The sequence below is a fragment of the Punica granatum genome, chromosome 8 (assembly GCF_007655135.1).
Source record: "Punica granatum isolate Tunisia-2019 chromosome 8, ASM765513v2, whole genome shotgun sequence".
Classification (NCBI taxonomy): domain Eukaryota; kingdom Viridiplantae; phylum Streptophyta; class Magnoliopsida; order Myrtales; family Lythraceae; genus Punica; species Punica granatum.
Window position 1 is genome coordinate 11,260,585 of NC_045134.1, and position 17,632 is coordinate 11,278,216.

Genomic DNA, 17,632 nt, shown 5'->3' on the forward strand with positions numbered 1-17,632 from the left:
AAGAAAGGTGCTGAACTTTTCGAACCATGCTCTTGGGGCTTGTTTGAGATAACCGTTGATGCCACACTTCCATGGGAGCAGAATTATTTCAGTGGGAAAAGTAGGTAGCCCATCCCATGCTTCTATTTGTATAGAGTCTGTGGTCTTTAGTGTCCATCACCAGGACCCGATGAGTCTTGGAGTCCTTGATACAGAAGCCAGATTCATCAAACGCGAAATAGCATGGGTAATCACTTGTTAATTGCGATACAAAGAACAAGTTCTTCTTAATGTCGGGAACAACCAAGACATCTCGCAATGGCAATTGACTCGGTCAACTACCAATATAACTTGTTCCAGTGTGAGTAATAGGCATATAAGTGTCGTTTCCAACCATTAATTTCTCTAAACTGTGATGGAGAACCAGGTTATGAAGTTTACTCGGGTCGTTAGTGATAGGGACATTTGCTCCCGTGTCCGGATGCCATTCTTCATCAGTCGAATCTGTGATATGCAAAGAGTCAGAGTTTGAGAAATTTCAATATCTTGGTAGCTATTATCAAACCGTTGATAGCATTTCAACGCAGTGTGACATCGGCACCTACAAATTTGACAAGTAGGGACACCAGACTTGTATGAACCAGAGGAGTTTGACGCAGCCTGGTTTTTGTGCTAGGAGGATTGTTATGAACATCCACCACGATCAGATGAGCTCCTGCCCCGATACATGCCCTTGTCCTTATTGTTATTGTGGTATGCACCTCGAATCTGTACTGCAAAAGCCATAGATTTATTCGGAAGAAGATTGAGGAGCCTCCTATTCCGTAGCTCATAGCCTTTGAGTTGAGACACGGCATCAGCATACGATGGAATTGGCGGGTGGAGCGTTGTCATCTTGAAGGATTCATATTTGTCTCCTTGACCAGCCAATAACTTGAAAACTTTGGTATTTTCCTCAACAGGTTTACCAATAGCACTGAGTTGATCGCAAATTAGTTTGAATTTTCTAAGATATTTGGCCAAGGTTTTGTCTCCTTTCTCAACAAGTTGGAGTTGAGTGAGAAGATCAAATTCTCGAGCAACGGAATTTTGAGCAAAATGCTCGGTCAATGCTTGCCATACCTGTGCAGAGGTTTGTAATCCTACTGCAAGTCCCAATACCTCTTCCGATAGTGTCCCCACAAGCCACGATTTTACGAGGCGATCAGTGAGGACCCAAAATGAATACTTCACATTTGGAGAAGCAGCCGCTCCTTCAACTCTAAGGAGTTCAAACTCTCATAACATGTATTTTCTTCATTCACAAAACTTGAACTTGAGATATTGTTTAAAAAAAACAAGCGTTAAATCACAAGATGTTGGTTCCATTCAACTTCTACAAAAGTATTCAACACAAATAAGCTTTTATTGAGATGATTAATCACTTGAGTTCTATAGCAAAGATAAAATTTCCTTAGTAATTTTAATGGTAAAATTTCATGTGAATTTAACGGGAACATGGCGGAACAACGTATTTTTTGTTTTTTTTTGTCTTTTACTGTATAGAAGCATATCCGTTGAAAGATTACCATATAAATTAAATGACATAAATATATTATGAAATTGCAAATTTTATTTAGATAAGGTTCGATATTCCTAATTCGAGATATTTTTAGTTTGTAATAATTCTTTTCGTAAAATCTATAAAAAAAAATCATGCATATTCATCATTATATTTCTAATCCGATAACTGTTATTAATTAGAAACTAGTCGAATAGTGCATCCATTGCACAGACATTTGCATATAATTTTTGCAGTTAATATCTTATTTCGATTTTTTTAATATCTCTGGCATCCATCTTTCTTATTTGTTATGGTTTTCTCTTAGACAATACCTCAAACTATGAACTTATAATTTTTATCAGAGTAGCTAATTAGATTCCATCGAGGAAAAAAAAGTAACTAATTACATTTTTTTCCTTATTTGATATGATTTTTTCATAATTTGTATTAAGGTTAATTAGGTTTCATTATGGTGCTTATTTTGATAAATGTTGAATTAAATTAAAATATCAATAGTTTTAGTTAAAAATTCAAGGAATTATATATATATATATATAAATTAATGACAGGGGAATAAAAGGGTCAGTTGATCATAAGTTGGGCATGCAAAAAATGCTTATGTGGAAGTTTTTCTGCAATAAAACATAAGGCTCTCATAGGTTCATTATCACAAAAACCAAAATTAACAATCTATATATATAGATATAGATATTGCATTTACTCAAAGCCAAAGTTACGCCAAAAGGACTTCTACAATGTAAAAATAATAGGTAGGTTACCAAATGACATACTTTAATTCTCATGTCTCAAAATAGTGAAATGACCTTTCTGTTTATGGAAAATTTATAATCATTATCGAAGTTTCATTTGATCAAATGAAATCCATGACATCATGCAATCCTTGGTTGAATGAGTAAACATTAATGCTAAATTCTCCTAAATAGTACATATTGTGATCATTCTACTACTTGTATGTATAAAAATATTCCTTAGACGTTTATAAAATTATAATTATAACTAAATAAGCCTTGGATGCTCGCAATATTACAACTCATGTATAATAAGTGGTGTTTCTATATTAGGAGCATTTTTTAGAAAAAAAAAAACTCAGTTGCTTCTGGTAAGCCAAGAGATTGTGACTTATTTTAGGTCATATTTTGCTCATATGAGTATATAAGAAAAAGATTTTGATGCCAGGGGGGTGGGGGATAATAGTGAATAAGCCCCAATTAAACTGGAATACATCGATATTATGCGAGATCTTTGATCAACTTGTAAGTTTATCGAAAATTACGTACCGGCCACATAATGTGATAACACAGTAAAAGAGGTTCCTCTTTAAGGGATTCCCACCTTGGACATCTACCAACATTAAATTAATCGATTGAATAATTCAAATGATTAGGAAACAAGACCAATGAGTGTCCTCACTTGATTATACATGAAGGGATAAGCCAATCCAAGAAAACAAAACTATGCTTTCTCTTTCAATTAAAGTGCCAAACATCCACTTTCGTCTTTCCCAAGAATTAACATAATCAAGGTTGAAAATATTCAAAAATTTACGGATATCATAAGGTAAAATAACATATTACTTTTCATCTTATTAATATATTCCTATAATTTTAAAAATATAATTCAATTTTATAATCGCAGCAAATTTCCTATGCACATATGAGTTATCGTCTAGTTTTTTTTTTTTTTTACTGTCGATAGTGTCTAGCGCCGTAGCAACCGACTAGTTCACCGGGCGGTGTATTGTACGGCCCGGAGCCGGCCATTAAACTCCAGATGCCGACTCCCGAGAGAATTGAACCTTGGACCTGACCTACTGCTTGTTATCAGCTTACCAGCGAATCCAACCCCTCGTTGGTAAGTTATCGTCTAGTTATATTAAATACAATTTGCTACATTAGATTAGAACAAAAAACCCCCCATTTTAAATACATAGACATCACGTGAATTTTCAAAAGGCGCTATGGTTCCTATCGGTGTTAATACCGTTTCAAAAACTTATAAATATACTTAAAATAAGAATAGCTAATGTCCTATTTTTAAAATAGGTTAATCATTGACTTTTATTGAAATTACACAAAATAAAGATGAAATTGACGTCTTTTCTCATCACAAATGCAAGACAAGCAAACGAACTAATTATTACGATACATAGTGATCGAGAGCTTGAGAGACAGGGCAATGGATTAAACTTTAAAATCAGAGTACATGAAAGAGAGTTTGTACCACTATTCGATTGAAAAGCTAAAGGGGGTCCCATTTTTTTTGGATGAATGAACAACAAATAATGAACAAAATGAAATGGGACCCCTTTAGTTATCATGCACAATAGCATCCACTATCCATGTCTTCCCTTCTCCCTCAAAATAAAAATAATTTCCATCGGAAAAAAAATATTAATTTTCATTGAAGGAGCGTTCCCAAATATCTATTTTCTAAAAAATTGAAAAAAATTAAATATATTTTAATTTTGACAGGGCGCATGATACATCGTCTCGTTAGTGAAAATCTCGTGTCCCTTTATTTTTTTTCTTTTTTATTAGGTTTGTGAGTCTTTCATGGGATTAAAAATATGTTTTGATAAATAGATAGGATAGAGAGAATTAATTCATAAAACAAAAATTTTTATTTATTTTTGGTGGAAAAGAAAATGAATTTTTAATTGATAAAAAGGGGAACTCATTCTTGTCAATAAATAGAGCCATTTTCCTGCGAACTTTCTATTTCGTACTTGTGCTCTGCAATTCCTCGGCGATTTCTCGCACTCTCTCAGGAAGGAACACGCGAGGTGGAATGCCAGCGCCGCCGATTTGACCAGCCCTCCGCCGCCTCCGCCATCAACCCGCCGGAGTCCACCTTCCTCCGATTCGCGATTCCCGCTCCGAGTACGTTGAAGTTGAACTCTGAGCTCGTTTTCTTCCGTCTTGCTTGATCCGATCTTCTGTTTGCTCGCTGGTAAAGTGAAAAAGCTCACACAGATATATATATATATATATAGAGAGAGAGAGAGAGAGAGAAAGAGAGAGAGAGTGAGAGGGAGGAAGAGATGATGCAGAGTGAGCGAGAGACCTCAATTGAGCTCAACTGAGGAGAGAATTCCACTTGTCTGTGCTTTTCGTTTTGATGTTGTTGCCTGCTTGATCTTTGTGTTCTGTATTGGTTAGCTAGGAATCAGTGAATCAAGAATTTTCACGATCGGACATGCCTCGCTGAGCTCAGATTATCTGAATTCGTTGCAGAATCGAGTTTTTCGGCCTTGGATTTCCATAATTTTAGCAGAAATAGAATCTATCTTGATCTTCTGCACTGTTCTAGCTTAAATGATGAGCAACGATCGACTTCGCTTAATGCTTGTTTGCTAGGATTCGCCGTGTGTTTTAACTTTTTAGATGAACTAGAATTAATTTGCGATTTAACGTTTTGTCACATAGATTTTGTTTCTGTTTTCCGGTAATTTATTGTTGATATAACGATTCTATTCAATGATTATTAAACCGTTTCGGATGATAACGGTTTATGTAGAACCATGTGGTGAGGATAGTGTGGTTTGGGGTATGTATAGTATCTTCGAAACGTCCTGATCTTGTTTTTCTTGTATTAAGTTAAATCTCTCTTATGTCTTGGCTTAGTTGTATTCATTAGCATTCGGCGTGTTGCGTGCCGATTAGCTAGCTTCCTCGGTTGATGTTGGAGGTCCTTTGATAATCCATTTGACTAATATTTGGCTTGGAGTAAAATACAAAAGAGAAATATGACAAATAGAAAATGTGTTCGGAGACATGCTGGTATATTTATTAAGAGAAACTACGCACAAGCTGCTTTTGCCGTTTTACCCCTTTTTTTCAGTTTCACTCTCTTTTGAAGTTGGGCAAGGATACTAATTGGCATATGGTAGTAATTGTTTCAAAAAGGGGATAAAGATTGTTTCCGTTACAAGTTTTCCGCTTTCATTGGTATCCTTGTCCTGTCTATGTGTTCCTTATTGTGAATGCACTCTATCAACTTCGTGAGATTGGGATTCGCTTCTTTTACAGTTAAAACTTTTCGTACCATTGATCTTTTTGCTACTTTACTGCGTGTATATGTATATACTGTCTTATGATTTGACTTTGGTTGATGCAGGACCAGTGAATTTAAAGGATTGTCAGAGTCGGGTTTGTGTTGAAGATATTTTATGGTGCACAGATGAGAAGGACTGATGTTATTAGCAGTGGAAGGAGGAGGCTTCTTCTCTTCTTCGGCCTTGGGGTATAGCAAGGGCTTGAGCCTCCTACTCTTGGGTCAGAGGAATGAAGATGAACCCATGAGAGTATCCCCGTGGAGTCAGTACCAGTTGGTGGACCTAGAATCTGAAACTGACCTCCAGCTGGCTTCTGCAAAGAACCGTCTTTCCCGCGGTTGCGCTTCCTTTATCTGCTTTGGTCGCGTCTCCGCGGGAGCAGACACACCTTCCCCGCTTAAAGTAGGCCCGGCACAGCATCAGGAGACTTTGCCTAATCCTCTTGATTTAGATAAAGGCAACAACCATGCAATTGCAACAGATGTTGAAGATGAATTAAATTCGACAAAGGTCGCTCTTAAGAGCAGCTTGAAGAAACCTCCTAAGAGTAATCCAGTCCCCATTGAGCATACGAACGAACTCCAAACAGTGCGTGATGGTGTCAGCGGTGCTGATGAACTTAATGAGGAAAGGAGAAGAGTTCAATGGACAGATGCCTGTGGCAATGAGCTCGAGGAGATTAGGGAGTTCGAACCCAGGTATTCAAACTTTATTGTTCGACTTATTTGCAGGGACTGCATATACTCTATTAAACCCACCAATGTGCATTTCCACTTTGGCATATTATGAAACATAATAAGTTTCTCAGGAAGTTCTCTAGGAAAGTTTACAACATACAATCTTTGTCCTTTTATTGATTAATTCCACCCTTGTCTTCTCATAATGCAATGGTCATCATCATATACCCGGTCATAATTGTTTCCCCTTTCGTCTCTAGTCAATTGGGAAAGCTTCCAACTCAAAGATGGTGTCTGTGGCTTGTTGCTCTTGATAAAACCGATGATATTGCTTTTCCATTTCTGTATCTAGCTAAATTGGCAGCACGTGATCTGTTCATACGTTTTATTTGGTAAGTGCGATGAGAATGCAATAGTTTGACCAGATTGAACATGGGAGTTTCTTAGTTATCCAGACAATGGTGGCTGGAATTTATGATGGGCCTCCCAAATCTTCTGACATCCTTCGTTCTTTGGAAATAAGTGAAAGGCAATGTGTCAATATGGTAGACTATTAGCATTCTCGGAAATTATTTGTTGGGAGAATTTATTTATTTATTTATTTTTATATTGATATTGGAACTGTGTTTGAGAGCATTCACTTGCTACTGGAATGAACTGTCCTGGTAACCCCCGGTATCACAAAATCATACGATTTTCATTTTCCTTTGGATCCCCAAATGTAGGTAAGTAGAAGATTGTTGTAGTACTTTTCCATGTTTGCATTCGATTGCCACTTTCTTCTGTTTCTCCCTTGCTCTTTCCTCACTTCCTTACTATATTTGTCTGGCTAATCATATCTACTTGATTGCAGCGAAACGGGTGAATCAGATGAGGAGTTGGAGAACGGTAATGAAAGGAGTTGTTCATGCACCATCATGTAGTTGGCTTTGTACCTACCAAAATAGGAAGAGGAAGAAGCACCCAGACCTGAGCTCTTTCGAGATGCAGCTTCCAATCGTTGTAGCAAATCAGTAGAAGCGATCATCAATCACCCTTCAGCTGATTACTAGAGAAACCAGGAGCAAGCTAGAAAGGATACTTGGAGGAGAACCGTTAGCAAAGGAATCTCATTGTATCTATGCACCAATTTTTGCGGATTGATCCAATCATTTGTCCATAAAAGACCGATGCGGGTTTTTCATTTTGTCTTATCACCGGGTGTCTATTTTGTTTGTTGAGAGCGGGTGTCCATTTTATTATGTTCATGGTTAATTCTTGCTTTAATGTGCAACTTCATTGTCCATCGCGTAGTCTGGATCAACTGCGCTTGTGCTTTTATCTTTCTGCAAGATAAGGGGAGAGGTGATTTCTATCATACCTCTTTCACAGTTTCTTCTCTCCACCGGAAAAGTTTGTTCAAACAAGCTTGATCAATCAAAATGAGTAGGTCATTTTATCTAAAAGTGTTCAAATTTACAAAACTTAATATATGGAATATTGCCATAAACAAATAATAAAGTTTAAAAAGTTTTGATAAATTTTAAAGTTCTTATTCATCCATAAAATAAAACTAATGATTTTATTTAAAAGTATTCCAATTTTAGATTAATTTATTTAAAAAATTAATTTGATAATTGCGATAATATATATATATATATATCACATGTTTTCTTTACTTAAGAATTTTTTAATATAAATTTCAACAATTAATCTTAAATTTCAACAAATTTTAACAAAATAGGCTAGTTAAATGATTCAGAAATAATTGTGTAATTATCTTCTCTCACTGATAAAAGAAAAATCTTGGCAATGTAATACAATTATTGTCGTACCGGCATGAAAGTCCCATGAACGTTTTTCTTATGATCTTCTTGAGTATTTTAACAAAATAGAGTTCATTTCAAAATATGATGGTTTGTTCATTAATAAAAAATTAATTGGAAGATAAGAAATCAAAAAAAATATTCTAATTAAAATTTTCAATTGAAGATATTAAGAAAGAAAAAAAAAAGAAAATAATAAGAGAGTATTGGTGTACTAGTGAGTGGGAAAGAGGATGTGCAGAGAGATTGTGAGGGAACGTGACAGAGAGATAGAGGAAGTGAGAGAATTAAAGGAGAGTAGGAAGTAGATAATTTAGAAAAAAAACTAATTTATTTTCATAATTTCTCATCATAAATTGCTAATTTTTAATTGGCATTTTTTCAAATAAGAAAAGTCATAGTAACTATTTTCCTTCTTTCATATAAGTAACAAATATGGAAGATATATATGAATAAAAAAAAAACAATACAAAGACATGGGAAACAAATGAACCTTCGATGCCGTGAAATCTAATGAATAGAAAATGATCACTAATTTCACCGGGATCAAGCTCTCCTGATCAATCAACACCGTACCTCTTTATGTCAAGATGTCAAAATCAAGTGTATGTACAGTCGAAATCGTGAATTTATAATTACGTGATACGGACTCGGCTGGTTATTGATCCACCCGACATCGCGTTACACGAGATCTACCCACCCTAAGCATTCTTTTTGACATATTTGTGAACTCAACTTGATTGCTATATATGCATGATTGGCTCCCCACTATCAAAACGTAAGCTTTAGTTCACTTGGAGCATGAAGGAAAGACAGTTGGGCTGCAATTATTCTGACATTATATGCTTTGATCGATCGAGCACGTAAAGGGGAGAATTTCCGTAACATTTGTTGGCACGAAATAATAAAAAAGTAATTATTGTTCGCCAGAATAGGAAGGCGAGCGTGCATGCTTATTTTAACATGTACATGATTATTATGATAATAATTGACCATGAACTTTCACTTGAGTGATACCCAAGGTTGATCAGTAATTTTTGCGTCCGTGTATCTTTCTTACGTAAATTTCAATTTTCGAGTTTTAATTCTTAATCACGAGAAGAATTGACATCTGTCGGATAACCTCATGAAACTCGAGACATTATGCCACGGTATTGTACGTAAATAACCATGCCCGCCAATCTATGATTTCTCATATGATTAAATGAGGCACGAGACTGGATTGAAGGTAGCAATAGTGTGAAAGATTAACATAAACATATAAAATGTCCGACTTTAACATAGCTAATGTTTTTCTATATCAATACGAAGAAGAAATTTTTAAATAATCGTTTCTCGCTGTGGCATTTCGAAAGATAATTAATAAGGATTCATTTATTTGTGTATTTATTTCAAAAATTTTAATAAACTTCAAACGTTACAACATTAGCAAAATATGATTACAACCCTGGTGATTGGAGTAAGCATCTGACTGCACCAGTAAATTAAGACCCAGTGCCTGAGACTAAACAGCCCAATTGTGTAGAAAGCATCTCATATTTAAATTATCCACCGAATATTTTCTCTCCTAATACATTTAGGAAAATATCTCACCAAATATGTTCAGAATATATCAAATTTCGAATATTCATATCGTATTACCTAAACCCCCATATATATATATATATATATATATACCTCTTCAAATATGTTATTAGATTCCAGGCAATATTACTTTTATCTCACACCAAGTTGGAGATCTAGGAGCGCCATGGAGCAACAATCGACGAGGTTCTTGGAATGACAAAATTTATCGAAGACCCGAGGTACGAAATCCGATTCCTTCACCAAGAATAACATAGAGTATTTATTCTATTATTTGTGTGTAGTATGAGTATACCTCTAGTTATACAGACTCACAATCCATCACTGTAAGAGATTGTGCTAATATCTGATCCAAAAACTTAAATTGATAGGTCGTGGTACCTAGTCTGCCATATAAACATAATAATTTCTTTCTATTTTTCTGATGTTGGATTGACAACGCTCAACAAGTCGCATGTGTTTATAAGTCCATTAGTACATTTGCTGCATATCTGTTAATGTTTCCTATGCCTTAAGCAGAGTAACAAAATAATTATTTATAGGGGACGTTTATAGGCCGAATATAGCGAAATGAAAAGTTAAATAAATGGTACGAATAATTCCATTAACAAGAATCGAACATTAAACATAAAAAATTTTAAGTTTGGCAGCATAATCATATAAGGCATGGGTGGTCCAACGGGTGAAAATTCAATCTATCAACCTCAAAATTTGTGAAGTTTGGCAGCATAATGATACGGCTCGCGCATTGCTGACGTGTCGGGGCCTCATTGGCCGTCCTTCTTAACCTTCTCCCTCTCCCGCCAACCGACAGCAACAGGTATAACGGACTTGGCCTTTCCCTCCCTTTCTCCTCTTTGCTTGCTTGCTCTCTCTGCAAATGGCAACACAGAGCACACAACTGCTCGTCTCTGTCTCTCTTCCCTCACCAACGTCGATACCAATGAAAATGAAACCATAAAATATGCTAGAGAAATTAAAATAAATAAATAAAATCCTCAGTTTCTTCCCCTTCTCCTGCCCCTCCCCAAACTCCAAAAGCTGCAGGCCACGGGCGGCCAAAAAGCATATGCCCGCACAGTCCCTTTCCACTGACTGTCTTTTTCTTGTTCAGTTCCTTGGTTTCTTCGACGATGGAGCAATACTCCGCATTGAGATTGGAGACCTGAGGCATTGGCCCCGACTACCCAAGCTCACCAGGGAGAAGCGGTCTCATGGGGTGCGTTCAGGGTAGGCCCGAATCCATGAACTCACCGCCAAAGGGGTTAGACAAGCTAAAGCAAGAGAACGGCTACATCACTAGGCGTGGCTCCGGAAACATGGACCCCCGGAGATCTACTGGCCAGAGGCACCTCCAGGAGGGCCCCACTGGAAGGCGGCAGCCGCTGATCCCTAGGGGCAAAGGAGGTGGTGGTGGCAGTGGCGGCGGCGGCGGAGGAAGGTTTGGTGGAGCAGAGGTGGAGAGAGCTGGCAATGGGAGCAGTGGCGATGTTTTTGGGTTGGGTCGGGGAGAAGAGGAGACCGTCGATGGGTGGCCGAAGTGGCTTGTCAATAACGTTCCGAGGCATGTCCTCAAAGGGTTGGTCCCTAAGAGTGCAGATTCCTACGATAAGATCGACAAGGTAATGAAAATTATCAACAATGACCACGATATTAGGCATGTGATGTCGTTTACTCCAAATCGGATCCGGATATGTGTCATCCGGTGTGCTCACTCGGGGGTCGACATTGGTTAGGTATATTAAGTGCTTATTATGGGAAGAAACTATCGATTTGATCCATCTTTGAACGATTGTGTGTGTTACAGGTAGGCCAGGGGACTTACAGCAACGTGTACAAGGCTCGTGATCGAGAAACCGGGAAGCTCGTCGCCCTTAAGAAGGTCCGATTTGACACATCTGAGCCTGAGAGCATCAAATTCATGGCGCGGGAGATTATGATTCTGAGGGAGTTGGATCACCCAAATGTAGTAAAGCTCGAAGGTTTGGCGACTTCGAGAATGCAGTACAGCCTGTACCTAGTTTTTGAATACATGGTGTCGGATCTCCAGAGGATCATTACACGCCCCGATGAACGATTGACTGAACCTCAGGTGCAACTTTTTATTAGTTTTTTCGATACTATTTTTGCTTACTGGGAATAGTGGATCAAATCGACCATATTCGGATTTTGTAACCTTTGTGCATCGTCAAATTTAATGTCAGATCAAGCGGTACATGCATCAGTTGTTATCCGGATTGCAGCATTGCCATGAAAAAGGAATATTACATAGGGACATAAAGGGATCCAACCTTCTGATAGATAAGACTGGGACGCTGAAGATTGGAGATTTCGGGCTTGCAAACTATTATAAACCTAGAGAAAGGCGGCCTCTCACGAACAGAGTGGTCACCCTGTGGTACAGAGCGCCCGAGCTGTTGCTAGGCGCTACCGATTATGGAGCTGGCATTGATCTCTGGAGCGCCGGTTGCCTCCTCGCAGAAATGTTGGCTGGGAGGCCTATTTTGCCGGGTAGGACAGAGGTAATTGGTATTGTTCAATCTCGATATACTTGAATCAGTATACTAAGTTTCCTGCTAGTCGAGTAGAGTCATGTACATATCTACAATTTGAAAGGCTCCTCCGACCAAATATGAACGAAGAAGAAATTTGGGATTGAGTAAGGTATTTGCTTTTGTCTCAATACCTTTGTTTATTCTCTCCACAGGTTGAGCAAATTCACCGGATCTTTAAGCTCTGCGGGACGCCACCCGAGGACTATTGGAAGAAAATGAAGCTCCCTACGACCTTCCGACCCCGGCAGACATACAAGTCAAGTATTGTGGTGTCCTTCAGTGATTTTCCCAATACGTCCATCGCTCTTCTGAACTCTCTTCTTGCGTTAGATCCTGCCGCCCGTGGCAGTGCCTCATCAGCTCTCGAGCACGAAGTAAGTACAACTTACAAATCAATCGTGGGAATATGGAAAAAAAAGTATAATGTGTAACCTTGCTTTGCTTATAGCTGTGTCGTGTTTCTCTGGCAGTACTTTCATACGAGGCCATTACCATGTGATCCTTCTGAGCTGCCCATCGTCCACCAACCAGAGGATGAATTAGCTTTCCTTAACGAGCAGAAGATGTAAGTTCTGAATCCGAAATTTCTTCCTCAGCAGTAAGGAATATTCACCAAATTTCCGTCTCTGTCGCCATTTCGGGAAGGACTTAAATAGTCATTTAACGACGTGCTTGGCTCGCAATATACTTCCCCTACTCTTCCTGATAAGATCCATGCATACAAGCTGCTTCATGCGGCGAGAACATTTTGCTCCGTTTGCACTTCTTCTATCAATCCGGAAGTTATCTTGGTCACACTGAATAGACATTTTCTATGGAAACCACTCAGCGGATGGTTCTAACTTGCTTTGTTTGCCACCAATTTCTTTATCAGGCGTCGCCGCTTAAAAGCAAAACGCCGGGCTCGGTTACAACGAGAGCGCAAGAAGAAAGATCTCGAGACGGAAAAACCAACTGCAGACAATGAACCGAAGCAAAAGGTGATAACTTGTCCAAAAAAGGTTTTGTATAGGAAAATGAATTTGCAGGAACAAACAGGGGAAGCAAGCTAAATGCTTTTTAAAAATTCCAATTGATTCAGACATTTACGCAATAATCTTTTCACGCAAGAGAATCGTTAAATATAAATTTATTGGGCTTGCTTTCGTAGCTTAGCTCGTAGCGTAGCTCATTTCCGTTACAGGCTTGAAGGTTGGCATTTTAGATTACTTCATATCCAAAGGCTTTATAATACCGTTCCAATTCATTCTGCAGCAGGAGGAAGAGCCAGCACAGAAAGTAGAACAAACACAAGAACCCGGAAGCAGCATGAGTAGTAACATATCAGGTCTAAAGCCGAATCAACCCGTACTAATCGCGCCGCCTTTTATACCATCTCCGGATGTGCCTGTTAACAAGACTGTGTACCCATCTGGCGGATCACCTAGTGGCAGTAGAAAGAATAATCTACCCCTGCCGCCCTCCATTTCCAGTTCCACTCGGTACATCAGAGAGAAGGATGCCATGTACAGATTAAACCAGGTCAACAGGTCCGCTTCCACGAGAGAGTTTCGGAGACCAAATCAAAGGAAACATTTAGAGCGATACGCCCTCGAGGACTAGGAATCATGAGGTCTCGTTCGCAGTTTTCTTAGTGATGTTGGATTATACTTGTCTCGCTACCGGATTCTACGCTTTCCTCATCTGCTGTCGGGTTCTCCCGACCAAATCATTCCCGTAAATAATACACAATTCCCTATTGTTTTCACTTGTACCATGAATGAAAAGATCATCAAAGTATTGTTTCTTTTGTATTTAGCATGTCAATCCAAAGATTCCAACCTATACTGAGTCTAAAAAGATTCTTTCAGACAGCGCAAGCCATAGCCATTGATTGATGCGAGTTGAATGTAAAACCAACTTCATCAGCCTGGAAGATGATTGAGAGGGACAAGGGGGACCCATTTTACCGTAAATAGCTCATCTTGTTCCTGTCTGGTCTTTTAATGGAAACCACAATTTGCAAAAACATGAGTTTCCCTGAAGATCTTCTTAGATATGGAAATTTTCGGTTCGATACTCGTATTCCTCTGCTCCCCGTCACCAGTGCCATGGAGTAGGCGGTGCCAGCTTCGCACGTTCAATGATGTTCTGCGATATACATCACTCATGTACATACAAATCGTCAGTAGCTTCACCAAGAAACACCGTAGTCCAAACGTTACACAAAACACAGCATCATCAGTTCATGAAAATAGACACTGATTCTGGTAAAAAAACGTGCATATGTATAATATATTCGATGATAAGTTCGAATCTGATGCTCTTGAGTATGAATCCCGCATTTTTTTTTCTTTTGACTAATGTATGAATCAAACCCATTTCCATTTGACGAGGCGATTGGATGAGAGCAGTCACACTGATGAGTGGGATCCATAGAAATGAAAAGCATTGTGTCACATCTGTTCCCTTGTCCTCATATTTCAATACAGCCCTGGCTCTGATTCCTCAATCATCGGAAAGCAAACTCAATTAATGAGTTAGTTCTTCACCATTGAAAGATGTTTTTCTCCTCACCCTACAGTTCTCTTCACTTTGGTCGCATTCTTTGGACGTCCATCCTGTCGACCCGTACGTATTTTCTCGCGGCCATTTCGTGACCACTCAAAAGCCAGATCACCCACGGAGATGAACAGTCGCTAACAGAGGAAAATATCGGAACTGCCCAAATCCTTTACAGACATTGTTCCACCAAGTCATTTATCTAGTAGCGAATACCCGAGCTTGCTGTCCCGTAGATTGACTGCAGCGAATTAATATTTTCATGTCGACAGCTTTCAATTTCGTCCACTCAGTTATTGCTGCATCCACACACACACAGACATCTATATATGGTCGTGCATTGGCTATACGAAAATGAAAAAGAAGCCGTCTCTAGGCTCAGCTTGACCTAAATATCATGGCGATTCTTCGGACGAATAACATTCTGATATTAGTGATCTTTCTACTTCTCTGCTTCAGTGAAGGTACTCTACACTTACATATAGAGAAAATGTGTTTTCCTTCTCTTTCTTGACTATCACGTTTGTTACAAAATGGTTCAGTTTTTCTACGATGATTCCTTTTCACTTCACCTTGTTGCCATTCTGCCCAATATAACAAAATCTAACCTGTCTATTTCAAATTTCAACGACATTTGTCGTGGCATTGTTTTTGTAGCATCGAGACCGAATCGGGGTTTTCAAGAACAAGGCCATGACGGTCATGTGCTGCCACATTACTCAACTGAAGGGAAGGTCTTCACTACGAAAACAGACTACGTTGCAGGGGTGGACTTGACTGTGATTGACTATGCAGGTGTAAGACGGAAAACTCCTATCCATAACTAGTATTATAAGCATGATTGCCCATTCCATTCGCCATGAGCTCTTTCAAGATTTTAAGGGGTAATTTGCTCGTTATAATCACCATGCAGATAAAAGCAGTCTAAGGATAATATTCACATGGTCTTTGTAATTTGTAAGATTGCGGTAATGTTCACAGATACGTTACTATAAGTCTTGAAGTGTTCTTTTCTATCATGCAACATATGGTGATGATATGTTTCCTTGGTAACCTTGGCTTGGATACACTTAACTCGAATTTTAATGGGATCTACGTGTTTGTGATACATGTGTTCGTACTATGAACCCGGGATTGCCTTCTTATACAAAACATACCCTCGAGTAAAAAACAAATGTTTCTTGTTAACTATATACCCTCATGTGATGAGGAAATAGACAATTTTGATGAAGCATTTGTTGGGTATCCCTCCAATTTGGAGGAAGTTGGGCTCAAATTGTGTTGGGCTTTTATCGGGCTTTAATAGGCCCAATGACCCACTTTTGTTAGGGTTAATTTTCAGCTAAATTAGCTGGGTAAGAGACGGCAGCTAATAGGATATCAGATCAGCAAAAGACAGTACATAATAGAGAGGAACAGAGCTGAACTTCGGGTTATAGAGGGCAGCGCGCAGCTGGAGATCAAACCTCGATCGGAAGGGTAAACGAACTCCGATTTGGATGAAATTTTGACAGAGGTTTCACGACATGTGGAGCTAAGTTCTGAATGGTCAGAATTTCTATTCGATCTCTGTAGTTGCTGTTTCAGCTGACTTTGTGAACCACCCGGTGTAGGTGACGAATTTAGTGTTTGGGTGATCCAAGAGAGTGTTTCTCTTGAATTTGGTGATCCAAGGGTTTACCCTTGATGAAAGACATTGTATAACCTTCATTCATAGTTGATCGTTGATTTGGAGTTGGTCCCTTGATTTTTTCCCACATCGGGATTTTTCACGTAAAATTCTTGGTGTTCTTTTCTTTATTGCTTGTTGATTGATTTGACTAGTTCCTATCTCGATTACACTAGTAGGGGAGGAAGATTAATCGTCGCGTTATTGTTTGGTTGAGCACGTCCCTTCCTAACAGCATTGCAGGGGAAAGTTCATAGTCAGATATCTATCTATCTATCTATAAAGTACTAAATGGCTTGTTTGGTTTCAAAGTATAATTTTAAAATCACACTTTAACTTAATTCTACCCACAACAAAACAAAATAACTCATATAAAGTCAAAGGATGAACCCTATTTATACCACTCTTTTTTTCACAACAAAACAAAATAACTCATACAAAGTCAAAGGGTGGCTCCATATATAACCATTTATACCACTCTTTTTCAAAATCAAAATCTGATTTTAAAATCCTACTTTGAAACCAAACGCAGCATAAAGTTTGACCTTCCATGACAAAGAGTAGACACTAGTAAACTTCTATTCTCATCTATCTGAAAAAGTAAAAAAAAAAAAAAAGCAACCAAGCGATAGAAAGAAAAAATCAAGGACTGCAGTGAAATGTAGGACTGCTATTATAGATAATCGAATAATCAAATCGAAACGAATACAAAAAATGAAAAATATTCAAGAATATGGTTTGATTCCGGTCTTATTTGTTTTTCTTTGGAATTTATGGATATGGTTCGAGTATCGGTTTTTAAGACTAAGAACCAGAAAAACCAAACCAAACCATATTTTATATCATAATCCTTTTTCTCTCCTATATGCCTTCAACCCATATCTATTGTACTTAGCAGATATGGTGTTTGGTTGTTTTCCTTTCATGATGATCATTGAGTTTACAACTTTCTTGCGGTTGGGGTGGATTTCGCAATTTCGTGGAGTATCAACTTTCAAAATTTTGGTTATTTTGTTGTTGGTTGAATGTTTGGTTCTTAATAAAATGAGTATTTACTAAGTTGGTTTTGACATGACTCAATACCGCAATTAAGTTCCCTGTAACATTTTATGGCACCATTTGATAAAAAAGAGAATTTGGTTATTCAATTGACCGAATCAAAAAATCGAATTTTATGATTTGATTTTATGTTTTTAAACCGATT

General features: G+C 38.2%; 2 protein-coding genes across 4 annotated transcripts; both read left to right on the top strand.

The window, feature by feature from the left end:
* Window positions 1-4,244: 4,244 nt before the first annotated feature.
* Window positions 4,245-7,557, top strand: LOC116189069. 2 transcript variants are annotated; one of them, XM_031518598.1, is made up of 3 exons: window positions 4,245-4,422; window positions 5,660-6,295; window positions 7,128-7,557. In XM_031518598.1, the coding sequence occupies exons 2-3, from the start codon at window positions 5,736-5,738 to the stop codon at window positions 7,195-7,197; spliced, it is 630 nt and encodes a 209-aa protein (XP_031374458.1). In that variant the 5' UTR covers window positions 4,245-4,422; window positions 5,660-5,735; the 3' UTR covers window positions 7,198-7,557. The 2 variants fall into 2 exon arrangements, with proteins under 2 accessions (XP_031374458.1, XP_031374459.1); XM_031518599.1 differs by lacking the exon at window positions 4,245-4,422 and adding an exon at window positions 4,474-4,492.
* A 2,944-nt stretch (window positions 7,558-10,501) lies between these two features.
* On the top strand, window positions 10,502-14,141 carry LOC116187188 (probable serine/threonine-protein kinase At1g54610). Of its 2 annotated transcripts, none has more exons than XM_031515817.1 (7): window positions 10,502-11,285; window positions 11,471-11,755; window positions 11,868-12,185; window positions 12,371-12,592; window positions 12,689-12,783; window positions 13,093-13,198; window positions 13,476-14,141. In XM_031515817.1, exons 1-7 carry the CDS (start codon window positions 10,878-10,880, stop codon window positions 13,818-13,820), a joined length of 1,779 nt encoding a protein of 592 aa, XP_031371677.1. In that variant the 5' UTR covers window positions 10,502-10,877; the 3' UTR covers window positions 13,821-14,141. The 2 variants fall into 2 exon arrangements, with proteins under 2 accessions (XP_031371677.1, XP_031371676.1); XM_031515816.1 differs by having other exon boundaries at window positions 10,503-11,285; window positions 13,473-14,140.
* The last annotated feature ends 3,491 nt before the right edge of the window (window positions 14,142-17,632 follow it).